This window comes from Panthera pardus, unplaced genomic scaffold (genome assembly GCF_024362965.1).
Source record: "Panthera pardus isolate Hobbes unplaced genomic scaffold, ASM2436296v1 HiC_scaffold_20, whole genome shotgun sequence".
Lineage (NCBI taxonomy): Eukaryota > Metazoa > Chordata > Mammalia > Carnivora > Felidae > Panthera > Panthera pardus.
In genome coordinates, this window is record NW_026526766.1 from 31,922,484 (window position 1) to 31,949,357 (window position 26,874).

Consider the following 26,874-nt stretch of genomic DNA (forward strand, 5'->3'; position numbering starts at 1 on the left):
ACGTGTAGTTCTTTTAGAAATAGCACTAGAGATTATAACAAAATCTTCAATTAAAAGGGTATGGATGGGCCATGGTATAAATCTAGGGCTGTAGAGCTGTTACAATTTGTAGACCCAAAGCAACAAGAGAAAGGAAAGATTATCAGAACATGCAAAAGTGAGTCATGTAGAGTAGGCCACTGTGAGAGGAATAGTGACTTCCCAGGAAGGCAACAGACAGCTAGAGGTGAACTTTCAGAGGGGGAAGCCAGAAGAATAAATATGCTGACCTTATTCTTCCAGTTTACTGTCTGTGCTTCCTCCCTACTGCCTAGATTCAATTGGAAACCTGAGAGCACTGATTCCATTGATGTATTCCTTGCCCTTAGACTCCAGGAGAGCAAGCAGGTAGCTCTGGTGGAACAAAAGGAAGACCACCAACATAGAGATGCTGATGAAAAGATGATAATCCCACCTTCAAAGAGGAAATTGAAATTCATTTTTAATGTATATGAAAGTTCTTGAGTTTGAACAGTAGGTGAGAAAACTGGAGATATTCTGTGGTATGAGGAGTCTAGAATAATTAGTTCAAAAACCAATCTTTTTCTGTTTTGCCTGTTTTGACTTGCAGAAATATTGAGTCATGACTGATGGCATAAATTTTAGTATTTACTCTTTATCCGTGAAAATAATTCCTCTTCTCTTCGATTATTCACATCCAAGTTGTGTCAGCTATACATGTGATAATAAGGTATGTTTATGTCAGAACTGTCTCATATTTTGTTTTTTGTCAGAGAACTTCTATCTTGCTTTTGCAACTTAGGAATTTTCCTAAGCAGGAAAAAGCACTGTAGGGAAAGAGGTAAAACCTTAGTTACAATATGTACTGTGCGATGAAATACAGAAACACATTTTGTTACATACAGAATGTATTGTTACATACAGAATGTATTTTGTTACATACAGAATCACTATTTGCAATTACTTATTTATATCCTAAGTAACTTACTACACACACAAGCTTATGTTTCCAGAAGTAATTAATTTGTTCTCCACATGACAAATATATCTTTTCTGGGTCTCACACCTCTAAGTCCTGTCCTACCAATCCTTTAGGATCTATATTGACTAAATTAACATAAATCCCACACATTCCAAATAGATACCACTCTTGACAGTTGTCTTTTCCCCCCAAGAGTTCTCCACTACAGTAACAAGGATAAATCCCCTCATGGGGGTGTGTACAGAGGTCTTGACTAGTTCCTCTGTCAGAACTTTTCTACTTCCCTTAAAAACTTTGGACTTATTTTTCCAATGGTCAGTTACATATCTCCATCTAGGTCAGTTTAAGAGCATCACCATTTACCCAAGCCAACTCATTTTTCTCCTAGACTAGAAACTTGGGAATTATTCTCAGCATTTCACATTTCCACAACCCTCATATTCACACATTTTACAAGTGTGAATGAACAAGGGTTCATTTTCTAGGATATTCTGGAATCTACCCTTTCTTCTCTTAGCCACTGCCACAAAATTTCACTGAAAATGACACAATTGCTTCTTCACTAAACTTTCTGACTTCATCTCCCTTTCCTTTCCCTGTCCCTTAGTTTTTCCCTAAGACATCCTACAACAAACCTTGTACTGTCTTTCCAGATGCATATTTAATCACATTGGTGGGCTCCCTAAAATTTTAGTTTCTCCATGGGGCCCACAAAACCTACTGCTTTGAATGCTAATCTTCACACTCTGCCCTTCTCTATTTAGTCAACCTTTCTCTGATATGCGATCTCTTCTGACCTGTAAAAATTCATACCCTCAGTCTGTGCTTATGCACTCTCCCCTCTTTGGGCATTCTCTGCTTATCTAAATCCTCTCCATAATAATAGCATGAAAATAATTTATTGTGTGCTACCAATGAATGGGTACTACGTTAAACACTATATATTCATTAAATGTTGTAAGCACTATTTTACACTGAGGAAATTAAATAATTTGTCCAAGATCACATTTGAAGTAAATGTCAACACTAGGATTATAATTCAGATCTATCTCAACCCATGAGTTGAACATTTAAATTCTGTCCCCATTACAATATAACATCTAACTCAGGTCAAGCTGTACCCCATCCTTACACTCTAGTGTAAGTGTAGTCCTCCTTCTCTCATTGCTAATTACTGCTTAAACTGACAGCAAACTATTTTATACTAAATGATTCTTTAGTATTTTCATTTTTCTAAATCTTACCTAAACTAGGTTGTAAATTCTCTGTACACAGAGAATTAAAGAAACTCTTAACATGCCTCCACAAGGGTATAGCATATTCTTTTAAAAAAAAAAAAAAACTTAATGTTTATTTTTGAGAGTCAGAGTGTGAGCAGGGGAAGGGCAGAGAGGGAGTGGGACACAGAATCTGAAGCAGGCTCCAGGCTCTAAGCTGTCAGCACAGAGCCTGACACCTGCCCAAATCCTACAAACCATGGGATCATGACTTGAGCCACGCAGGTGCCCCTAGCGTATTCTTTTCATAGCAAATAGCTATCCCTTATTGAGGCAGGTTAGAAGTGTGCTTTACAGGGGCGCCTGGATGGCTCGGTCGGTTGAGCATCCGACTTCGGCTCAGGTCATGATCTCACGGTCCGTGGGTTCGAGCCCCGCGTCGGGCTCTGTGCGGACAGCTCAGAGCCTGGAGCCTGTTTCGGATTCTGTGTCTCCCTCTCTCTGTGACCCTCCCCCGTTCATGCTCTGTCTCTCAAAAATAAATAAACGTTAAAAAAAAAAAATTAAAAAAAAAAAAGAAGTGTGCTTTACATATCTCCATCATCTCATTTACACATATAATGAATATTCAATATTTGCTTTACTTAAATCAGGAGCAGACAAGATGAATTATGGTTAGAGGATATAAGTGAATGTAAAATTTTCAGCAAGAGCAGACACCCAAAATATGTGTATGTATTCCATTTTTTCTGTCTCTTCCATGTTGGGTCATCCTTTTTTAATGTTACTCTGGACTTCTCTGTACTTGTAATTATTTGAATTGGTTTTTACAAAAATGCTGCTCTGCCTTTATGGTAATAATTAGCATCAGACTGAATATTCAAGTTACGGATTTTGGCAAATATAAAGTCCAAATCTTGTTATATATATATACATATATATATATATATATAATTTTATACCTATATCTCTAAAGTATTTCTACTTTCATATGTTAAGCAATGCTGCGATAGGCCTATTTCTGAGAATTTACTCCTGGTAGGATCTTGGGAGTTTTTTCCTCTGAGGGGTGTAGTTCCGCATCCTTTGTTAAGTGTTTTCCATGACCCCTCCATCCCTTAGGTCAAAAGCGCACCAGTAAGGAAGGTCCACAAACAACGTCCTGGAGAGCGGCCCACCGGGCGACCCACAGAGGTCTAGGTGTGACCTCATTGGATCGGAGAGATAGCAGCTGGACCAGCGGCCTGCGGAACTGAAGCCGCCACCTCTGCCCAGCTGTGGAAAACCGCAGGAAGCAGGTTTCCACGCGAAGGCAGCATTCGGGCCCGGCGGGAAGTTAGCGAAGCAGGATCCTGGGTCCTTTCCTGGGCAGCGGGCCCCGCCAGGCCCCATTGGCGGGCAGTGTCCCGCCGAGCGCGGTGGGACAGGCTCACTTCCTTGTGTGCTTTCTCAGAAATCTAGGCCGTGCCCGCCCGCACCCCCATTTTCATGATCATACAAGTGGACGCCAGAGTTTATTTTGGACATGTTTTTGAGATCACATAAGCTGTATCCACTAGACCTGAGGAGTTGCTCAGTCCCAAAACCGGTACTAAGCCGGGAACCCCTGTGGTAGGCTTTGTAACGGCCCGAAACCCAAAGGCTAGAGGGCGTGTTCAGGGCCCAGGTGCAGGCCTAGAGACAAGTAACTGCTCTCGGCAGCCCCGCCCCTCAACCCGCCCTCCCCGCACCCTCCCATCTTAGTTCTCTCTGGTCTGTAGCTTCTTCCCTCGCTGCTTCCTCTTTAAGGCGGAACCGGCCGTCGATCTCGCGAGATCCGGGTTGGCGCCGTGACCTCCATGTGGGAGCTAGAGCTCTCTATAAGTAAACACTCCGCGCGGCGCAGACAAGGCTTCTTCCTATTTGTGAGGCGGCGGTTGCGGTAGTGGCGTACCCTGCGACTGGTTCCGGTTTCCTTTCCTTCTTGGCTCCGCTGGGCGGGCGTGAGGTCTAGCAGTCGCCGCCGCCAGTGGGGCCCAGCGTCTGGTCGGTTTCCTCCGTTTGTGCGCGCGCTCTCCCGCCACCCGCAGAGAGCCGGAGCCTCTGGGGAAGTCGCACGGGCCGGGCGGGGCGCGGCGTCCAAAGAGGGGGGGAGACAAAGCCCGGCCAGCCCCCTTTCCCGGAGCCAAGATGTGGATCCAGGTTCGCACCATCGACGGCTCCCAGACGCGCACCATTGAGGACGTGTCTCGCAAAGCCACAATTGAGGAGCTGCGCGAACGGGTGTGGGCGCTCTTCGACGTGCGGCCCGAGTGCCAGCGCCTGTTCTACCGGGGCAAGCAGGTGAGGCGTGCCCACCGCACCCTCTCGGGAAGCCCGGGCTTCCAGGGCGCCTCCAAAACGCGTGGGCTCGGCGGGCCGGAGGGCTTGGTGCGCAGCGCGTGTAGGGAGCACCTGGCTCCTCCTGGGATGGGCAGCTCGCGAGGCTCATAGCGCAGGCCCAGGGCCCGCCGAGGGGGTGCAGCGGGTCCCTACCAGCTCGTTGTGGAAGTGCGCCTAGAGGGGTGAGAGGAGGGGACGCCCAGAGCGCGGAGACCTCACCCCTCTTTCTCAGCTGGGCAACAGCAGCTCGCAGCAGAGCCCGCTAGAGCGTCTGGGTTCCCTCGCTTCCCGCGCTCAGTGGGGTCCGGCGCCCCTGGAGGCGGGGAGGGCAGCTGGCTCTGGCGGCCATGCCACGGTGCGGGTGGGGAGGGCTGACCCGGCTAACGGCTCGCAGTGCTTCCGCGGCTCGCAGATAGGAGACGGGAAACTTAAAAATCGCTTCCTCTTTGGCACAAGATCCCTAGTTCTGCCTGCTCGCTGTGAAGGGTTTTGAACACACTGAAGATTCGAAGGTTTTCCAAAACTTCTGGCTCCCCTCCTTCACCTTCTCTTCTAAAATTGAAATCTGTCTTGAAGATTGGAGACTTGGGCTGAAGGAGCGAGCTCTTGATGTAATTCGGAATCGGGTTTAAGCTGCCAGGTATAGGCAAGGGGGATTATTTTCACAGTGGAAAAGAGTACGAAAGGCTGTTTTATTCTTCCTGTTCTCACTTTCTAATGTCCCCCTCACCCAACCTTTTAACACTGCAACTGGACCATAACCAGCGGTACGTACAAGGCTGAAAGTGGTATTGGCAGTGAGTGAGGGTGTTTGTGGGTGTCTCTAGTAGTTACATGCATGGTATGGCCCTGCCCTGACATATTGAATATTTTACCTATACCAGAAGTCTCTCATGGTCTATACCTAGAGGCAGGTCTCTATTTTGTCTTTGCCTTATTATTATTTTTTAATTCACTAAAAAAGGTGGCATTCTCCAGTTGGGTAGACCACAGTTTGGATCCAGTTCTGTGGTTTGGAATAAATGTAGCTTGTTGATTTGGTGGAAGTAACGTTTTTTTTGTTTTGTTTTTTTAATTTTTTAATTTTTTTTTTATTTTTGAGAGAGACAGAGACAGAATGCGAGTGGGTTGGGGCAGAGAGAGAGGGAGGCACAGACTCGGAAGCAGGCTCCAGATTCTGAGCTGTCAGCACAGAGCCTGACACGGGGCTCGAACTCTGGAGCTGTGAGATCAGGACCTGAGCTGAAGTCGGCCACCCAACCTACTAGCCACCCAGGCACCCCAACGTTTTCCTATAGCCACAAAGGATTTGAAAGGAATATTTTTCTTCTCTTCATAGGTTTAGCTTCAAAAACTACCCAGAAATTTCAGAGTAACAAGATTATACTCAGAGAAAGAGCCAAGGTTATTTTAATTTGTTTTTATTTTTAATTTATTTTAATTTTTTTTTTAATGTCTACTTATTATTGAAAGAGCATGAGCAGGGGAGGAGGGGCAGAGAGGGGGAAGCACAGAATCTGAAGCAGGCTCCAGGCCCTGAGCTGTCAGCACACAGCCGGATGAGGGCTCGAACTCACAAACCGCGAGATGGTGACCTGTGCCACCCAGGCGCCCCTATTTTGTTTCCAAATAAGTGGTAGCATCTTTATATGTGTTTGCAGCTCTTTTACGTCGATCATTTACTGTTTGACTTGTAAAACACATGTTCAATTTTTAGTTGTAAATCTTGCTTTTGAAATCGTGTATGTTAAACCCCATGTAGCTTTATGTTGCTGTACCTCCAGTGATCCCTTTTTTATCTTTTGGTCAAAGATGAAAATTAGGTTATCAAGTCTTCTGAGTTTTATTTTCTAGCTAGGGATAATAGTACATGAATTCTGGGATACTTAGGTGACTTCAGCACGAGAGAGAAATGAAGCATGAGAATATATTCCTGGGCAACACGCCTAAAGTCTAATTATCAAATATGCAAAAAGAGAACCTGCACATGGCTGTCTTGAGGAAAAAGTAGAAATAGAGTTACATTTAGGTCAACAAAGTAGACTTCCAGTAAACCAGGAAGTCAGTTCCAGGTTTAGGGAAAAACTGTTCAGGGTAATTATCCTTTTGTACTTCTTCCCCCAGGACTCTTAACTCACTACTTTGATTTCTTCAGCTCAGTGATAAACCAGTAGGGATGAGGAATGGACCTTCGGTGCCCCATTGAGTTGAAGACAGAAGGATGACACTGCTCTGTTTTGTTTACTTCTTTGTGAGCTAAGTAGCCATGGCAGTGATTATTATCTCTTTGGAGTTCACAGTGCATGGAGAGAGTAGTATGTCTATAGCAGACAACTACTGGATTGGCATCACAGGGCTTTCTCTCATTGTAAACTGCCTTTGTGCTTATCAGAAAAAGGCACCCCTTACTACATAGTGAGAAAAAAAGTCATAGATAAATTTAGGGTGTCTGTGATGTAAGTGGTACCCTTTCTCCCTTATTCCCCACCCCTTTTTGTTAGGACTGTTACTTATAGTCTTTGGTATATATCACTTGTGGATATTTATTATAGATGCTCAGCTCACCCCAGAATTGCAAGTGGTTGAATATAACAAGACCGCATGGGAGATTCTCATGACCACCAGAGTTGAAAAATAGTCGGTCTCCTAATTTCTTACTCTTCAAAGTATGGTCCCTGAATCAGCAGGACCTGCAGCCTTAGCTTCACCTGGGAGCCTCACGCTACACCTATCGAAGTAGAATCCATATTTTTAATAAGGTCCCCAGGTGATCTCTATGCAAATTAAATTTGAGAAGCAGAGTAATTGATTCCACTTTTGTGGGTCAAAATAGCAGTTCTGGGCTGTGAGTTCTGGTTAGAGTAGGGTAACCTCACTTGGACATTATTCTGGGAGTTTGAGTGTGCATCCTGGGGATTGGATCTTTAGGGAAGAGTTAGGTTGATGGATCTCTAAATATTTTGAAAATCCGGAGCTTTCCTACTTTTAAAGGAATTTCTTCCCTCCTCTTTTTTTCATTTGTATCACTGTAGATGGGACATGAACCAAAGCTGAAGAAAAACAGAGTAGTTGCTTTTGCCCCTAGATTCTGTTTTCACATGGATTACAAAGTAAAAGTTTTTGCCTATTTAAAGGGGAAAGAGAATGTGTATGTCATATTTATATTATATATGTGATGGGAAAGATACATAAAAGTTGTCAACCTCATGCCCTTTACCTGCATTCTTTATCAGTAACCCCTTTGGAATGAATTCTCCTCCCCTGACTTCTCAGCAATTGTCAGTTGGTGTTTGCTTCCTAGTTTTCCCTTGCATCACTTTTCTAGTTCTTACTGTTACCTGGAATTTCTGACTTCAACCCAATACAAATTGAAGACTGCAGTCTAGCAAAAAAAACCAAAAAACAATAATAAAAAAATTCTAGGGCCATTCCTGCCTTTCTAGTATTCTAAGACTGTGCCCCTGTCTTCTAGGATGGCAGTCGGAAACGTTTTCAGCTATGAGACATTGATGGACTATAGTTACATGCCTGAAACGCATAGGTGTTTATAATTTCTAAGTGACTCAATCTCTTTCTTACAGTATAATATAAATGACAGTAATTCCAGTCTGCACTTTCATTAATTTGGGGGCACTTCACTACTTTTCAAGTAACATTCATTCCAACATTATTCACAATAGCCTAGCTGTGTGGAAGTTACTATGCAATGGCTGATAATCACTTTTTTTTGAAAACTGAATACTTATGAATTAAGGAAGGAGTAGATAATCTGGGTAAAAGTGACTCTCCTAGCAAGCATGAATAATTGAAGGAAAAGTTACATGTTAATGTAAACCTAACTTCTATTATAGGGCCTCATGCCTTGATATGCTTCGTGTTTTACTACACACATTGCTTTTCCTTTCAAACGAAATCCCATTTGAAGCAGCTTATGTTATTTGGACCAATCACTTGGTAGAAACTAGTCAGAGGTATTGAATATGAGAATGTCCCCACTATCGCTCTGACTCTTGTGCCTCAGATTTCAATGGAAAAATGTTTATGGAAGCACTTTGGATTTCCAGTTATTTTACTGCCTTCACAGCTCTCTTCATTTTAGGAAATGTCCTTCCAGTTAATTTATATGTACTGTACTGTTTTGGTTTGGTTTGCATGCCCTATAAATGTTAACAGAGTTTTTATTTTCTGCTTTGAACACTGTCATAATGTGCAATAGTTGTATGTTTGATCAAATTGTACTTTTTTAACTATTCCAGAACTAGTATGTTCTCACCTTTTTTGGGGGAAAGGAGTATTGGAGAATGTCAAATGAAGGTGTGAATGTTTCAAATGAAAAAGGTGTTCTTTTTGTTCCTTGAGTTTGTTTTCTCCAGGAATTCAGGATTAGAGGAAGTTGTTGTTTGCTAATATTGCTTACCTTATTTATTTTTTATTTTTTTATTTTTTCAGTATATGAAATTTATTGTCAAATTGGTTTCCATACAACACCCAGTGCTCATCCCAAAAGGTGCCCTCCTCAATACCCATCACCCACCCTCCCCTCCCTCCCACCCCCCATCAACCCTCAGTTCTCAGTTTTTAACAGTCTCTTGTGCTTTGGCTCTCTCCCACTCTAACCTCTTTTTTTTTTTTCCTTCCCCTCCCCCATGGGTTTCTGTTAAGTGTCTCAGGATCCACATAAGAGTGAACACATATAGTATCTGTCTTTCTCAGTATGGCTTATTTCACTTAGCATAACACTCACCAGTTCCTTCCACGTTGCTACAAAAGGCCATATTTCATTCTTTCTCATTGCCACATAGTACTCCATTGTATATAAACCACAATTTCTTTATCCATTCATCAGTTGATGGACATTTAGGCTCTTTCCATAATTTGGCTATTGTTGAGAGTGCTGCTATAAACATTGGGGTACAAGTGCCCCTATGCATCAGTACTCCTTTGCTTACCTTATTTAAAAACAAAACAGTCTCTAATCCCTATAGGGACTTATCTGCTTATTGACCTGAGAGACTCCTTAGGCTTATTTGGAATAAGTATGTTAACTAACCTGTGAGATGGTGTCTAATTCCCCCCTGGGAAATTTGTGAATTTTTTGATCCCATATTGTAGTTAAAACTGTAACACCTGTAATGTGCAGGATTGTGCTAGATGTGTTTTGGGACCACTTGAATTAAAATTACTCATCTAGTACATTTAGTAAGTCTATCAATATTTATGGACAAACTTTCATTCTTTGGTGGATTTTGGAAATATGGCCTTATTGTGTTAGGGAGTTGAGGATTGGTGACAGGAATGATATACAAAGAGGGGGAAATGAATAGTGATTAAATCAGTAATGTTTCTGGGGAAATGATAGTTTTGATATTTATGGAGTTTGGTTTTATTATTGTATCATGGTGAAATAGCCAACTGACTTTATAAAGAAACAAAATGGAGACTTTTAGTTTTCGAGGGTTTCTATAACAAAGTACCAAAACTTACATGGCTTAAAACGATAGAAATTTATTGTCTTCTATTTCCAGAGGCTATGAGTCTGAAATCAAAATATCATCAGGGTCATGTTTCCTGGTTCTAATAGAGAATCCTTGTTTCCTTCAGCTTCTAGTGTTTGCCAGCAATCCATTGTTAAGTTCCTTGGCTTGTAGGTGCATTGCTCCAGTCAGGTGGCTGCCTCCACATCTTCCTTCTGTGTTTGTTTCTGTGTTCCAAATTTAAACTTTTTATGAGGATGTCAATTACAGTGGTTTAGAGCCCACTCATATGACCTAATTTTAATTGATTACTTCTGTAAAGATCCTGTTTCCAAATAAAGTCACATACTGAGATATTTGGGATTAGGACTTCCGCAAATTGGGGAGGTGGGCAAGGTCTCTACCAAAATATGGGTAAGTTGCAAGGTAATTTATTCACTATTCATCCTGGAAGACTTTTCATGATACAACTTGACAACCTTTACAAATAGAATTAGAGAACTTTAGGCAAGTGGAATACCATGAACAATAATTGTAATTATTCTTCAATTTTTTTTTTATTTAAAAAAAAATTACAGTGCTTCAGAAACATAAAATTTTTAACTTAATGTCTTTATGAACACAAGATCATAAAACCTCTTACTTTCAAAATTCACCTTCCTTTCTTACAGTGGATTCAGATACTGTTAATTAAAATAAATAAGACCTGGTGAGAAATCTAGAGTTTTTCTGCCTGGGTGTTGAAGTCACAGAAGCAATGGTACATTCTTGGTTTCAGTGGCTATCCGTCTTCCTGATAGGTAATACAGAATGATTCTTAAGAATTTATTGAGGTCCTGAGAAGATGCTGACATCTGAGGCCATAAAGTAGTAGGAATGGTTTTAAGTTCACTAAATTGCATTGCTCTGAATTTTGTTTTAATAATTTGGCTAGGACAGTTGAGCAACTAAAGATGTAGAAAGATCAAATTTTTAGAGAAGCATTTTAATCTTTTTTATTCTTTTTTTCTAGTTGGAAAATGGATATACTTTATTTGACTATGATGTTGGACTGAATGACATAATTCAGCTACTAGTTCGCCCAGACCCTGATCTTCCTAGCACATCTAAACAGACTGATGTACAGGCCAAACCCTGTTCTAATAGCCCACCTAAAGTAAAGAAAACCCCAAGGGTGGGACTTTCTGGTCAGCCGTCTACATCAACTTGTGATTTTCTTATTGATCCTGGCATTGGGCTATATAAGGTATGTTGTCTTCTTTAGACTTCATAGTTGTGAGAATACAGATGTCTGTTCTCTTTAGAATGTTTCAAATGGCAATCAATCTTCACTTATTTGCAAGTAAAGACTGAGCTGTTGATACTTTAACTTTTAAAAGTAGTCTTTAAAAATTGTGAAGTATATAGATAAATGTATATAAAATGTATAAGTACAGTTTAAAGAATATAAAACAAAAACCTATGTAATTGCAGTGAGGTTAAGTAGAATAATGCCAGTTCCTTTTTAAAGCCTTTTGTGTGCCTCTCCCAGAACATATCTCCCTCTTATCTGAAGAGGTAAACTATCATGATCATTTTGTTTTGTTTTTCTTTAGTGTTACTACTTATGTTACCTCTAAAAAAATGATTTGCTTTGCCTATATTTGAAGTCTATCTAATGGAATTCTACTTTTTCACAGCTTTGATTCTCATGCATATAGTTGTATTTTACTTTTCATGATTACATTATTCTATTAACATGCTACAGTATATTTAATCCATGATTAATAGATACATTTGGACTTTTCCCAGTTTCAGCTATTTTGAACCTTTGTGTATCTAGGTGCACATGTTCTAGAATTTCATTAGGAATTTTTGTCTAGAAATAGTGCTCGTTCACTCACAGGATGCTGCATAACTGCTGTCTACTGTGTTCCATTGGTCTGCTTGTGTATTTCTGTGCTTATACTATTCTAAGTACTAGTAGCCTAGTAGACTGTTACCTCCCTACCCCCAATCTCCCAGATCTATTCCTAGTCAAGGGTGTCTTGCTTAACATTTGGATGTAAGAATTTTAAAATTAGTTTGCCAAAACTCTGCAGATAAATAATATGGGATTTTGATGGGAACTGAATCTATAGAGTAACTTGGAGAATTGACCTTCATTCTTGAACATAATGTCTCCATCAACTTCGATCTTTACCTCATTATCAGTTTTCTCTATATATCTTATTCTAGTAGCTGCATTTTTAAATGCTATTATAAATGGTTATCTTTTAAAATTGTGATTTGTTTGCATACATATGGAAGTGCAATTGATAATATTTATTGACCCTTGTATCTACCAACTTTTTCAAATTCTAATAAATTTTGTAGAAATAATTGACAGTTTCCTTCATCCTTTTCTATCCTTAAAACTATTTTTCTTCATTCATACTGGTTGGGACAAATTGGGACCTAGACTCAATTTTTTAGAGCATTTTTAAGGCGAAAATTTAAAAAATTGGTAGCTGAAATAAATTATTTAAGAAAATGCAAATAGAGATAATTTTTGATCTAAGGAGAAATGCAGAAAGTCCATATGTATATAGAATCAAGAAAACCCACCAAGACCTATATCTCCAAAGTACCTGGTCTAGATGGCTACACTGATAAATTACCTTAAACCTCTATTGTATTATCTAAATTGACCCACATCTTAAAAAAAAGGAAAGCTTCCAGTTGCTTTTTAAATTTAATATAATGCTGATTCTAAAACATGACAAAAAGGACACCAGTATCACTAAGTTATTGATGTAAAACCTAAGTTATATTTAGCAAATAAAACTATGATTATATGTTAAAAGAACATAATACCTTGACCAAGTATGGTTTGTCAAGAAGTGGGGTAGTTCATTATTTGGATTTTTTTTTTTAAATAGAAGTTTCAAGTTATATAGCTTTATAGTTTGCCACCTAAAATTCAGGTGTACAGCTTTATAATTTGATAACACTACGAGGTGATCACCACGAGTCTAGTTACCTTCTGTTACCACACAGTTGACTCCCTTCACCCATTTCACCCAACCCCCAATATAGTAATATAATTCATCATATTAATAAATAAGTGATCTAATCTTAAAAGGGGGGGTCCATTTCTAAATTTTAAAAAATCCTTGGTAAGTGAAACAAGGGGAGTGGATGAATATTTTAAACCATACTTCATATAATAGTGGGGAAAAGCCAAAAGCCTTCCCATTAAAGACAGGAGCCACAGAAGTCAGTTAATGCTGTTACTTAACGTCTTTCTAGATGATGCAGATAGGCAGGAGAACAACAAAGTGTAAATATTGGAGAAGGCAAAGTTATTTATGGATATATGGAAAGACTAAGATAAACCTATTAGAAGGATGTGAACAGTCAGTAAGGTGGCTCTTTAAATACCAATAGCTTTCCTTGTTACCATCATTTAGTAAAAGAAAAAAAACTTACAATAAGAAAATGTAAAGTCTGGGAATAAATTAACATGATATGAGCAAGACATATCAATTAAAACTTTTATGGGGGTGCCTGGGTGGCTCAGTCGGTTAAGCATCCAACTTCAGCTCAGGTCATGATCTCACAACTTGTGAGTTTGAGCCCCGCGTCAGGCTCTGTGCTGACAGCTCAGAGCCTGGAGCCTGCTTCGGATTCTGTGTCCCTCTCGTTCAGCCCCTCACCTGCTTATGCTCTCTCTTTCTAAAAATAAATAAAACATTAAAATAAATAAATTTAAAAAAACTTTTATGTAGTACTCAAAATTTAGACAGAATTATTAATATTGAAAGTCCCCTTTTGGAGATTTCATCCCTCTGAGTAACCAGTATTTTCTATGTTTTTTTTCTAAATAAATTTGTTATTTTAGGACAATTTTAGATTTATAGCATAATTGGGAAGATACTAGAATTTTCCATATATTACACACCTGGTTTGCCCTGTTAACTTTAGCATTTTACATTAATGATACTATGGTACATTAGTTATAATTAATGAACCCTGTCTCCTTAGCTTCTATCTAATGTCCTTTTTCTATTCCAGAATCCCATCTAGGGTACCATATTTACATTAGTGCGATAGAGAATGGTTGTTGAATTTCCTTAGGCTCCTCTTGGCTGTGACAGTTTTTCAGACTTTTCTTTTTGATGACCTTGACAGTTTCGAGGAGTACTGGTCAGATACTTTGTAAAATACCCTTCTATTAGTATTCATCTTGTTTTCCTCATCATTAGACTGGATTTACATATTTTTGGAGGAAAACCACAGAAGTATAGTGCTATTTTCATCACATCCTATGTAGGGCACAAGCTATCAGCATTCCATTTGCTAATTATAGCTTGGGTTTTTACATCAGTAGTTAAGTTATCCCTGTTGCTATGAACCTTAATTACCTGGCTGAGGTAACATTTGTCAAGTTTCTTCACTGTGAAGTTACTCTTCCCCTCCCCCTTTTTCCATGCTGTAGTCTTTGAGATGAAGTCCCTACCTGTAGCCCAAACTTAAGGAGGGAGTTATGAACTCTACTTCATGAAGGGTAGATTACCTACAAAATGTATTGGGAATTCTACATGAGAGACTGATCTCTTTTCCCCCATTTATTTTTTGTTAGTCATTTATTCACATCAGTAGGGATATTTTTTTCCACATATCCCTTCAGTATACCTCCATTTTTGTGGGGTTTTTTGTTTTTGTTAAAGCACCTTCTTTCTGGCCCTAGAAGTTGCTCCAGGCTCATCTTAGTTATTTCTGCCCCAGCCCTGGAATCAACCATTTCCTTAAGGAGCCTTGATTCTTTAATTGGGGAATGGTATTAGAAACCAAGATCTGGGGACTAGGTATGCTTCTTGCTACTGGAGTATCATTGCTCTTATTACTCTTAGATGCCAGACTAAGGAGGTTTATGTATGTATATATAATTCCTGTATATCCATATATCCATAAATATGTATGTAGCCATCTGTATCTATGTTAAGTTTACATTTTGACTTTTTGGCTAAGGGTAACAGTTGAGAAGCTGCTACATTTGACTTGATAGATTTTGGGCAGTGAAGGTATAGAATTTATTTTCATAGGAGGGCCAGCTTATGTATTGTCCAGGTTAAGCTGTCTAGTCAACTTAAATTCTTTCTGTTTAGCATATTTCTCAGTACCCTTCCATGTCTCCAACCAAATTCAGAAGACCATTATGAGAAACTGCTTTTCTCAGCAGATCTATGCATTTCATTTTCAGTATTACTACTTTGCCCACTATTTCTAGCACCTAACTTTTTTTAATACATTTTTTTTCTTCTTTTTTTTTCTTTTTAAAGAGGATTTTATGTATAGGACACAGGAGTATTTTTTGTCGGTTTTTTTTTTTTTTTTAAAAGCTTTACATCCAGTGTGGGGCTTGAGTAATGGCCCTGAGGTCAAGAGTCATATGCTCTACTGACTTGAGCTGGTCAATCACCCCTCATGTACCTAACTTTTTAAACAACTCTTATATTTCATGTTAATATATAGCGTAGAGGTTAAGGTATTCAGTTTTGTCATCAGACTTGCTTTCAAATTCCAGTTCAGCTGCTTCCCAGTGGTACAAATGTGGCAAGTTTTACATGGTCTCCCTTTCCTCATTTAGGAAACACATGAAACACACATACAAGCTGGAACTTAAACTCTCAAAAGGCTGTTATTTGTAATGTTTAGTCAGAGCTGCATTTAACTTACTAGTTGAAGAGAGTAACAGATTTATTTGCTTTTTTCATTAAGCTTAGTAATTGTCATAGGTATTTGAAATTTTCACTGATTTTTTTTTTTTTTTGATGTAGAAGTGCTTATTTCTGGGTAATTCATTCATCAAATAAATGGTTATCTAGTATATATTTGTACTAGATATTAGAGATGCAAGGATAAACAAATGATATTGCCCCCTGTTTTCATGGAATGTTGTTAGCTATTAAAACTTATCTTTGGCTAACCTGAAAACTCTTAGAAGCTGCTACCTTTAAATTGGTTTGTTTTGAATATTTTCCTTTAAGCAAGTCTCATCAAAATTAAATTGTTCCTAGCTCAGTAAAATTGGGAGGGTTTTTTTTGCCTTTATCTTGAATTACTGCTTATGTCACTTTTGCTTTGCAAAGATTTTCCTTTCATAGACATAGGACTGTCTGTAATTAAAATTGCTTTATGGATGAGCAAACAGATTTGGGGCTTTCCTTTTTGCCTAAACTTTTCTTTGGACCTCAAGTGGATACAAAAAAATGCATTTTCAAGTTAGTATCTCAAAAGTGGCATAGGTAAACATTTAAACTTAATACATGAAGATAGAATTTTAATGAAATTCTTACCCACCGTCATTCTTGTTTCGCCCTATTTGGTAACTGAGCAACATTTGGTCAGTTTCAGACATCTTTTCATAATGAAACTAGGTATCATTATCACACTCAGCCTGTGGAAGATTGTGCAGAGGCTGGGTCCATCCGTTCCCATTGTTTCTGAGAGGTAATTTTCTCAAACAAAGTGGACTTTTAATACCTAAATAGAGTTTAGTTCTGGTTTTTGGATGCAGAAGCTTTGAATGACTCACAGTAGATCCTACTGTTGAAATGACTGTCATCTTGGCCTAAATAACTCTGGAATGATGATGCTAATAAGCCCTTTAGAGTTTAGTTAAGTGTGTGGCACTGTTAAATTTTACATATATTCTAATGCTCATTATAGGAAATAAAGGAAAGAGGAAACTTCACAATAATTACTAAGTAAAATTCCTGGATACTTTAGTATTTTCTTTTACATATAGTGCAGCTCTTCTTGATTTTTAACCTTTTTGATTATGAAGTGTAATAGACAATACAAAAAAGTAGAGCTTAGTGAAATATTATGAAGTCAATGTCTGTAAATACCACCAAATTAGGAAATATAAAGCAGTCCCCCATGAACTTCCCAGGGGCCCCCTCTTGATTCTTACTCCCTCCTCCCTAGTTGTAACTAATACCCAAACTTCTAAAAAAATTTTTTTAAATGTTTATTTATTATTGAGGGACAGAGAGAGACAGAGCATGAACATGGGAGAGACAGAGAAAGTGGGGAGACACAGAATCTGAAGCAGGCTCCAGGCTCTGAGCTGTCAGCACAGAGCCTGACGTGGGGGTCGAACTCACAAACCACAAGATCCTGACCTGAGCTGAAGTTGGACACTTAACTGACTGAGCCACCCAGGCGCCCCACTAATAACCCAAATTTCTATGGTAATTATTTCTTCACTTTTTATTAACTTTATCCTACTGTTACCCTTTAATAACCTCTTAATAACCTTTAACCTATATTGGCATCCCTTATTTTCTTTCTGAACTCTATGTAAATGGAACCACATTGTTCTCTGATTTGTAAATTTTAGAAAACAGCATGATATAGTGAGAGAGTCCCAGAGTCAGAGAAACCTGTATCAGCTTTATCACAGTTCCCACTTCTAGCTGTGTATCTTCTGAGGACTAGTGTATTTACTTCTGTACCTCATTCGAAAATAAGAATGACTTTGTATTATAGTTATTAAAGGAGTTAATGAGCATAATTATAAACTGCTAATATCTTTACTAAGAAGACTATGGTATTAAGACTATACTGAGGTTTAATGAGTCTTATAATTGGACATACTGATACTTAGCAGAAGGAGGCAAAGTTGTTTCATTTGTGTCTATGCTTGCTAGGTTGGCACATCGTGTGGATTTTGTCACCCAATCTCTTAATACACAGCAAAGTATATAAAGATGCTGAGGTGAGGGAGGTTAAGTAATTTGTTCTAGGTTATATCTAGTAGATGTTAGAGACAAACTTAAACCTAGGTTTATCTGCAGAGCTGGTGTGTTTTAAACAGAACATATAAAGTGCTTAGGAGTACACCTGGCATATAGTAAATTTTCTAGTATTTGTTGATATTTCATTTTTTAATGATTTCTCCTTGCCTCCCATACTTCCTTTTTTTCTTTTTTTATATCACCTACTTGGATGTGGTAGATTCTTCTCTGAATGTGGCTATGTTTTTTATATTTACATAATTTATATAATTGGGTTTGTTTTGTTTTTAACTTTATCTCATGACTTCAGCTCAAACACCTCTCCCCCATTAATTTGTTTTCCTGTATCTTTACATGTTTTGATGTTTTGACCTCTTTGGGGGAGGTACTTGCTGGCTGAGGATAGATTACCTCTTTCTAGATAGACCATAAACAACTTGTCAGTGAGCCCACCTTCCCCTCCCACCCACACCATGGTGATAGGAAGATTTTTATATAAGAATTCCGTTTATTTATTCAGGGTAGAGGTGTTTAGATTTTGTATTTCTTTTTATTTTATTGCAGTATAGTTAACACAGTTATATCAGCTTCACATGTGCAGTATAGTGATGCAACATTCTGTATATTAGTGCTCATCATGATGAGTGTACTCTTTAATCCCCATCACCTATTTCCCTTTTTTTTTTTTAAAGTTTATTTATTTATTTTGAGAGTGCGTGCAGAGGGTGGGATGAGAGAAGGCACCATGCTTGATCTCATGAACCCACGAATGAGTTCATGACCTGAGTTGAAATCAAGAGTCTGATGCTTAACCCAGGCACCCCAACCCATCACCTATTTCATCCATCCCCCGCTCACTTCCGGTTTGATAACCACCAGGCTGTTCTCTGTAGTTGAGTCTGTTTCATGGTTTGTCTCTCTCTTTTTTTTTTCTTTTGTTCATTTGTTTTCTTAAATTCCACATGAGTGAAATCATGGAATTTGCCTTTCTCTGACTGACATTTAGCATTGTACTCTCTAGCTCCATCCATGTTATTGCAAATAATAATAAATAAAGGAATGCAAAGATTTCATTCCTTTTTAATGGCTGAATAATACTACATGTGTGTGTCTGTGTCTGTGTGTGTATACACCATGTCTTTATTCATTTATCTATGGATACTTGGGCTACTTCTATAATTTCGCTGTTGTAAATAATGGTGGAACATGGGTGAATATAGCCTTTCAAATTAGTGTTTTTGTATCCTTTATAAACACCCAGTAGTGTGCTTTACTGAATAATAAGGTAGTTTTATTTTTAACTTTTTGAGGAACCTCTATACTGTTATCTACAATGGCTGCATCAGTTTGTACTCCCACCAACAGTGCAGGAGGGTTCCCCTTTCTCCACATCCTCACCCACATTGGGTGCTTTTTGTGTTTTTGATTTTAGCCATTTTGACAGGTGTAAGGTAATATCTCCTTGTAGTTTTGATTTGCATTTCCCTGATGATGAGTGATGTTGAGCATCTTTTCACATGTTTGTTGGCCATCTGTATGTCTTCTTTGGAGACATGTCTATTCATGTCATCTGCCCATCTTTTAATTGGATTGTTTGTTTTTTGAGTATTAAGTTTTATCAGTTCTTTATATATTTTGGACACTAATCCTTTATTGGATATGTCATTTGCCAATATCTTTTCCCATTCATTAGGTTGCCTTTGAGTTTTGTTGATTGTTTCCTTCACTATGCAGAAGTTTTTTTATTTTAATGTAGTCGCAGTTGTTTATTTTTCCTTTTATTTCCCTTCCCTGAGTATAGTGATTTATGACAAATCATATGGCCATACTGAGGAGATACTATGGCCAGTGTCGGAGACATTACTGCCTGTGCTCCCTTCTAGGATTTTGATGATTTTAGGTCCCACATTAGAATTTATTTTTGTGTTTGGTGTAAGAAAGTTGTCCAGTGTCATTCTTTTGTATGTGGCTGTCCAGTTCTTCCAACACCATTTGTTGAAGAGACTTTTTCCCATTGGATCTTTATTCTTCCTTTGTCAACAATTAAATGACCATATAATTATGGGTTTATTTCTGGGTTTTCTGTTCTGTTCCATTGACCCATATGTCTGTTTTTGTGTCAGCACCATACTAGGTGTTTTTGGGTTTTTTGTTTTTATTTTTTGATTTGAGAGAGTGCAAGCAGGAGAAAGGAGCAGAGGGAGAGACAGCAGATCTTAAGCAGGCTCCATGCTCAGCACAGAGCCTGATGCAGGGCTTGATCCCACGACCCTGGGATCATGACCTAAACTGAAATTAAGAGTTGAACGTGCAACTCACTGAGCCACCCAGGTGCCCCAGTATCATACTGCTTTAATTATTATCTCTTTTTGTAGTATAACTTGAAATCTGGAATTGTGATACTTCCAGCTTTGTTTTTCTTTTTTCAACATTGCTTTGGCTACTCGAGGACTTTTTTTGGTTCCATAGAAATTTTAAGATTTTTTTTTTCTAGTTCTATGAAAAATGCTGTTGGTATTTTGATAGGGATTGTGTTGAATCTGTAGATTGCTTTGGATAGTCTAGACGTTTTAACAGTATTTGTTCTTCTAATTCATGAGCATGGAATGTCTTTCTGTCTTTGTGTCTTGAATTTTTTTCATCAGTGTTTTATAGTTTTCAGAGTACAGGTCTTTCACCTCTTTGGTTAAGTTTATTCCTGGATAATTTTATTATTTTTGGTGCAACTGTAAATGAGATTATTTTCTTTTCTGCTATTTCCTTATTAGTGTATAGAAATGCAATAACAACAAAAAGAAATGCAACAGAGTTCTGTACATTGATCTTGTATCCTATGACTTTACTGAATTCATTTATCACTAACAGTTATTTGGTGGAGTCTTTCAAGTTTTCTGTGTATAGTATGTCATCTGCAAATAATGAGAGTTTGACTTCTTGCCATTTGGATGCCTTTTTTTTTTTTAATTTTTTTTTTTTTAACATTTATTTATTTTTGAGACAGAGACAGAGCATGAACGGGGCAGGGTCAGAGAGAGGGAGACACAGAATCTGAAACAGGCTCCAGGCTCTGAGCTGTCAGCACAAGAGCCTGATGCGGGGCTTGAACCCACGGACCGTGAGATCATGACCTTGAGCCGAAGTCGGCCGCTTAACCGACGGAGCCACCCAGGCGGCCCCATTTGGATGCCTTTTATTTATTTGTCTAATTGCTGTAGCTAGGGCTTCCAGTGCTAATTTGAATAAAAGTGGTGAGAGTGGACATCCTTGTCTCGTTCTTGACCTCGGAACAACTCTGTTTTTCACCATTGAGTGTGTTAGCTGTGGGTTTTTCACATAAGGCCATTATTACTGAGATATGTTTCATCTAGACCTACTTTACAGAGGGTTTTTTTATCATAACATATCCTAACTTTTTATCAATCAGTTCTGAATTTGAACTGGATTACCATGAAATCCAAGAAATTTACCATGGCAGTATCCTATTTTCATGTTAATCATATTAAGTACCGTCTTCTATACTATATTCAAAACCTAGGCTTTACCTTTAACTTCTTGCATGCATTTTGACACATTCAAATTTGACCTAGTTTAGTATGTCCACATAATGTGCTAAAACCTTACTTTTTAATTAAAAGGCATTTTTTCCCCACCCAGGTTATATACATTGTCATATGCTTAATGAAAATTTGTAGATCTTGTTTACAATTATAAGTCTCAGGTTGCTGTACTCAAAGGATGTCCTACCTCTTTGAGATAGTAAGTTCTCTTATGTGTGATGTATAAGCAATGGGAGTATTTTTAGATTTCCTTATGTTTCCTGTTACTATTTCAGTATCCATTGCATGCCACATTTTCTTCTATAATTATGTAGTGCTACATACAATCTTATATTTTGATTTGCTGTGAAAGAATAGTCTCAGTTTATTCTCCCAAGTATGATAGACCTTAACTTTAGTTTTTGTTTTACCTAATGTTGCCTGTAAGAAAGTAAATGTCTTTAAATTTGTCAGTGACTATTGAAGAAAAGCATTTGTGTCCAAATGAATTAATTTGTGTAAAGTATGTCGTGTTTCAGCTCTGATTCTTTCTTATGTCTAGACTGGTTTACCCTTACATCTTTTTCTGTCCTCCTAAACTCTTTGTTCTCATATTATGTCAGATGTTATTATGTCTTTGAAACTTTTCATTTGCTGTTGTATTCATTATTTACAGTACTTTTGGTCAGATATTATACCTCTAATGGCAGTGATTGTTAATATTTTTTGGTTTTGTCTATAGTCTACCTTGTATGTTAGCTTGGTAGTTTGAAACCTTTATATATATACATATATATTTTATTTATATGTACATATACATGTATATTTTATTTGTTTATTTATTTATTATTTACTTATTTATTTTGAGAGAGAGAGCGACCATGAGCCAAGGAGGTACAGAGAGAGAGGGAGAGAATCCCCAGTAGGCTTCATGCTGTCAGCGTGGAGCCTGATACGGGCTGGAACTCAACGACTCGTGAGATTGTGACCTGAGCCAAAGTCGGACGCTTAACTGACTGAGCCACCCAGGCGCCCCTGATAGTCATATTTTCTAATGTACAGTTTTCCTTTTGTCAGATTGCATGGTTTAGTTCTGAATCATCCACTAGACCTGAGTTACATCTATTTTGCATCTTATACATCTGTTCTCTTTTTTATTTTCTTTGTTCTTTGAAATACTAAATAATGTATTTGTTAGTGAATTATTAACAGGTAGTGGAACTTACCCCATTTTATATATATAGGTTCACTAGATTCTTCTCTTTATTCATGTGTATAATTTCCCCCATTTTCAAGTTTCTTCTGTTTAATACTTAACTGTTTTCTGTTGAACTGACTATATAAGTTATTGCTAGGATTCTGAAGAAATTAATGGAGCAAATCAATAACAGCCACAATACTATGAAGTCCCTGCTTTTCACTAAGTGAAATACTTATTTAATGACTTGCTAGAACAACTCTTGGGAACACAAGAATGATATTTTTAAAAGTCTAATGTAGACCCAGGCAAGGAGTAAAAGAAAACATCTATTTCATTGAACAAAATTGGAAGGAAAGTTAATTTTCATATTAGTAAATAACAGATTTCACAGTATAGTCCAAAAAGAATAGTTCTGATCTAATCTTTGAAATTAAACATGAATAGCTGCAAATGTTATTAACCTTGATAATTCTCACAGTAACTTGAGTTATAGTATGGTTTTTGAAGCAATAGATGAAATTAAGCTTCATTAACTAATTTTAAACTTTTTTTAGGTAAATGAATTGGTGGATGCCAGAGATGTCGGCCTTGGTGCTTGGTTTGAAGCCCGTATACGTAGTGTTACTAGAGCTTCTGATGGACATTCACGTGGCAAAACTCCACTGAAGAATGGCAGTTCTTGTAAAAGGACTAATGGAAATGTAAATCATAATTCCAAAGAGAACACAAATAAATTGGACAGTGTGCCCTCTACGTCTAATTCAGACTCTGTTGCTGCTGATGAAGACGTTATTTATCATATCGAGTATGATGAGTAAGTGCTCATGCTATTGAGGACTTCATTCATATTTTTGTTTATAGAAGCAAAGCCTTCCATCCAAGATTGTTTTCAAATAATAGTCTCTCTGGAGAAATCTTTTAGGGGTCATGTTCAGTCTGTTATCCTTTGTTTAATGGTTGTAATAAGGGCTTCTTAATGCTTAGTCATCTCTGGCTCCTAAGTGGTTTGTTGTTTTTGGTATCTTAATACCTGGCTTAATTTAGCATGTAATAGTTTCTCTTTGTCTCTTCCTCTGTGATATTAGTGGGTTTTTTTGTTTATGTGTATTCAGTAATGTTTTAGAAAGCATGTAATAACATGTAGAGTAGTAGCTTTTAGGATGAGGTTAAGAATGTTTGTTGAATAGCTTACTGAGAAAATTCACATACACAGTTTACCCATTTAAAGGGTACAGTTCAGTGTTTTTAGTGTATTCACAGGATTGTTCATGACCACAAAGTAATTTTTGAAGATTTTTATTCCTTCCCCACAAAAACCCCCATACCCAGCAGTCACTCCCTTCTCCCCCTCTCCCAATGAAATGTTTTTAAATGTTCATTTGAAAACTGTTAAGAACTTGCCTTGAGGGTCAAGATTCTAAAACTGAATTTTTTTTTTTTTTTAATTACCTATTTTCAAAATCCTATAAAAGTTACCATTGGGGCAGATTTAGTATTTATTCAACACACTAAATGAACTTGAGTCATCATGATAACCTTAATGTGTGGAAATATTAGACTACCAAATCTTTATCTAGTATAAGAGTTCAGTATCCAAAACTAGTTGTGATTTTTCTTGCCATAAAATGGTATAAAATACTTTGCTGTTAACCCAGAGTTCCAGGATACCTGGAAAGGGGTCAAAAGTAGATCACTTTAATCTACTTTTCTGATATTTCTTATGGTTTTGGCTAACTTGCCAACGTTGCTTATTTCAAATGAGACTTCCTACAACAAATAGGACATCATATAACCAACAACTAGAATGAATATTAAGATCTAGAATTGGCCAGAACTGGCATTATTGGTAAATCAAGGCTGAGATAGAAAGGGTTTGGAGTTGGTGTGTTGGTTGTAATCAGTTTATGAGTTTATGAATGATGTAGCAAAGAGTCAAGATACTGTATAGGGAACTTAAGCTCTCTGTATATTTGCTATCAATAATTAGAGTTCCTGATTTGCTTTGAGTTTTATTTCTTAGAGAATAGAAGAAATAATCCAGTAAAGCATCTAGTATTGGCAAAGTATATTGTACAGAATGGCATGGCAAAGAAATAGGGTATTAAGCTTTAAACACTAAGCAAACCAAGGCTTATTAAATTTTCAACAGTTTAGGGGCTCTTGCTATTGGAGTAGGACTTTTCCAGGGATAGGCCTGAGTTTGGTGTAATTAGGGCACAAATCACTGTACCTCAGCATTGATTTGGCTGGGGTTTTTTTGTTGTTGTTTTGTTTTTTGTTTTTTTAAAGAAGGAGATACTTGTCTTCATTAGAATAAATGTTAGTCTTCTCATGCTTATTGGGTTTAGACTCTCTTTTACTAAAATTAATTTGTCCTAAATACTTTTATGTGTTATAATTAAATGTGTCACTGTTGGCAACTTAAAAGATATAATAGTTGAACTATCTTTAAGAGATAAAAGATGACAGAAGCTTAGTGGTAGGTAAATGTCATTTACATCTTTAAAAGGAGAAAAAGACTATATAAAACAAAGTATAAAATAGATGAGCTTCTGGATAAGAATCTCAAATAACAGAAGGTTGGTATAGACATGACCCAATAAAGATGGATAGCAAATCTTGTTAATCTTGTTTCCCATGGTTACTGGAAAAGTAAGTTAAAAACTATAGTAAAGTACATAATGATCTCACTAAGCTAATAAAGTTCTTGATTCCTTGGATGGAGCATACATTGTGTAGTGCTTTTGGAGTGTATGGCTTAGCAGCAGTAATAGAATTTTATTGAGTAGTAAGTTCCAAGTGAATCAGTAGAATATGGCTATTAGATACTTAAACTGGGGGCACCTGGGTGGCTCAGTCAGTTAAGTGTTCAACCCTTGGTTTCTGCTCAGTTTGTGATTTACAGTTTCGTGAGTTCGAGCCCTATATCGGCTGTCAGTGCAGAGCCTGCTTGGGGTTCTCTCTCCCTCTCTTCCCCCACTCCCACTGTCTCTCTCAAAATAAATAAACTTAATTTAAAAATGCACTGTAAGGATGTTTTATCATCCTTAGATACCTAGAAAATATCTAGAATAAGCCCAGTAATGTTACTGTTGTGCTGGACTGGTTATTCCCTCCTTGGAATATTATTTTCCATCTCTCATGCTTTAAGAATACCAACAGGACCAGGGCGCCAGGGTGGCTCAGTCAGTTAAGTGTCCGAGTTGGGCTCAGGACATGATCTCGCAGTCCCTGAGTTGGAGCCCCCTGTCTGGCTCTGTGCTAACAGCTCTGAGCCTGGAGCCTGCTTCAGGTTCTGTGTCTCCCTTCCTCTCTCTCTCCCTCTCTCCCTCTCTCCCTCCCTCTCTCCCTCCCTCTCTCCCTCTCTCCCTCTCTCCCTCTCTCCCTCTCTCCCTCTCTCCCTCTCTCCCTCTCCCCCTCTCCCCCTCTCCCCCTCTCCCCCTCTCCCCCTCTCCCTCCCCCTCCCTTTCTCTTTCTCTCTCTCTCTCTCTCTCTGCCCTTCCCCTACTCACACTCTGTCTCTTAAAAATAAATAAACATTAAAAAAAATTTTTTTTAAATTCATACAGCTCATAAAATCTCTTATGGTTTGCTTCTCTCTGTTTTTATCTTATTTTTCCTTCCCTTCCCCTATGTTCATCTGTTTTGTTTCTTAAATTCCACATGAGTGGAATCATATGTATTTGTCTTTCTCTGACTGACTTATTTCGCTTCGTATAATACATTCTAGTTCCATCCACATTGTTGTAAATAGCAAGATTTCATTCTTTTTGATCACTGAGTAATATTCCGTTGTGTGTGTGTGTGTGTGTGTGTGTGTGTGTGTGTGTGTGTGTACATATGTATGTATATACACACCATATCTTTATCCATTGTCAGTTTTTAGACATTTGGGCTTTCTATAATTTGGCTATTGGTAGTGCTGATATAAACATTGGGTGCACGTGCCCCTTCAAATCAGCATTTTGTACCCTTTGGGTAAATACCTAATAGCCCAATTGCTGCGTTGTAGGGTAGCTCTGTTTTTAGTTTTTTGAGGAAATTCCATACTCTTTTCCAGAGTGGCTGCTCCAGTTTGCATTCCCACCAATAGTGCAAGAGCGTTCCCCTTTTAGAGATCTTGATTTCTAAATTTTACCTGATTTCTACGAAGAGAAATCTAGAAAACACCTAGTAGTTTGAATAAGGAAGTATATATGTAAACATGGAAAATGTTTATGGAAGTTATTTTTTTAAAGATTTTATTTTTAAGTAATTTCTACACCCAATATGGGGCTCGAACTCGCAACCCCGAGATCAAGGGTTGCATGCTCCACTGACTGAGCGAGCCAGGAGCC

At 38.0% G+C, this 26,874-nt stretch overlaps 1 protein-coding gene across 2 annotated transcripts in view; it reads left to right on the top strand.

Annotated features, from left to right (window-relative positions):
• The first annotated feature begins 4,080 nt into the window (after window positions 1-4,080).
• Window positions 4,081-26,874, top strand: part of UHRF2 (ubiquitin like with PHD and ring finger domains 2) — a 79,229-nt gene continuing 56,435 nt past the window's right edge. Inside the window, exons 1-3 of one of the 2 annotated variants that reach the window (XM_019438120.2) lie at window positions 4,081-4,521; window positions 11,047-11,280; window positions 23,092-23,351. In XM_019438120.2, coding sequence (XP_019293665.1) covers window positions 4,369-4,521; window positions 11,047-11,280; window positions 23,092-23,351 — 647 coding nt within the window. In that variant the 5' untranslated portion in view covers window positions 4,081-4,368. The remainder of the gene's footprint in view (window positions 4,522-11,046; window positions 11,281-23,091; window positions 23,352-26,874) is intronic. The other variant, XM_019438118.2, reaches the window with a different exon arrangement.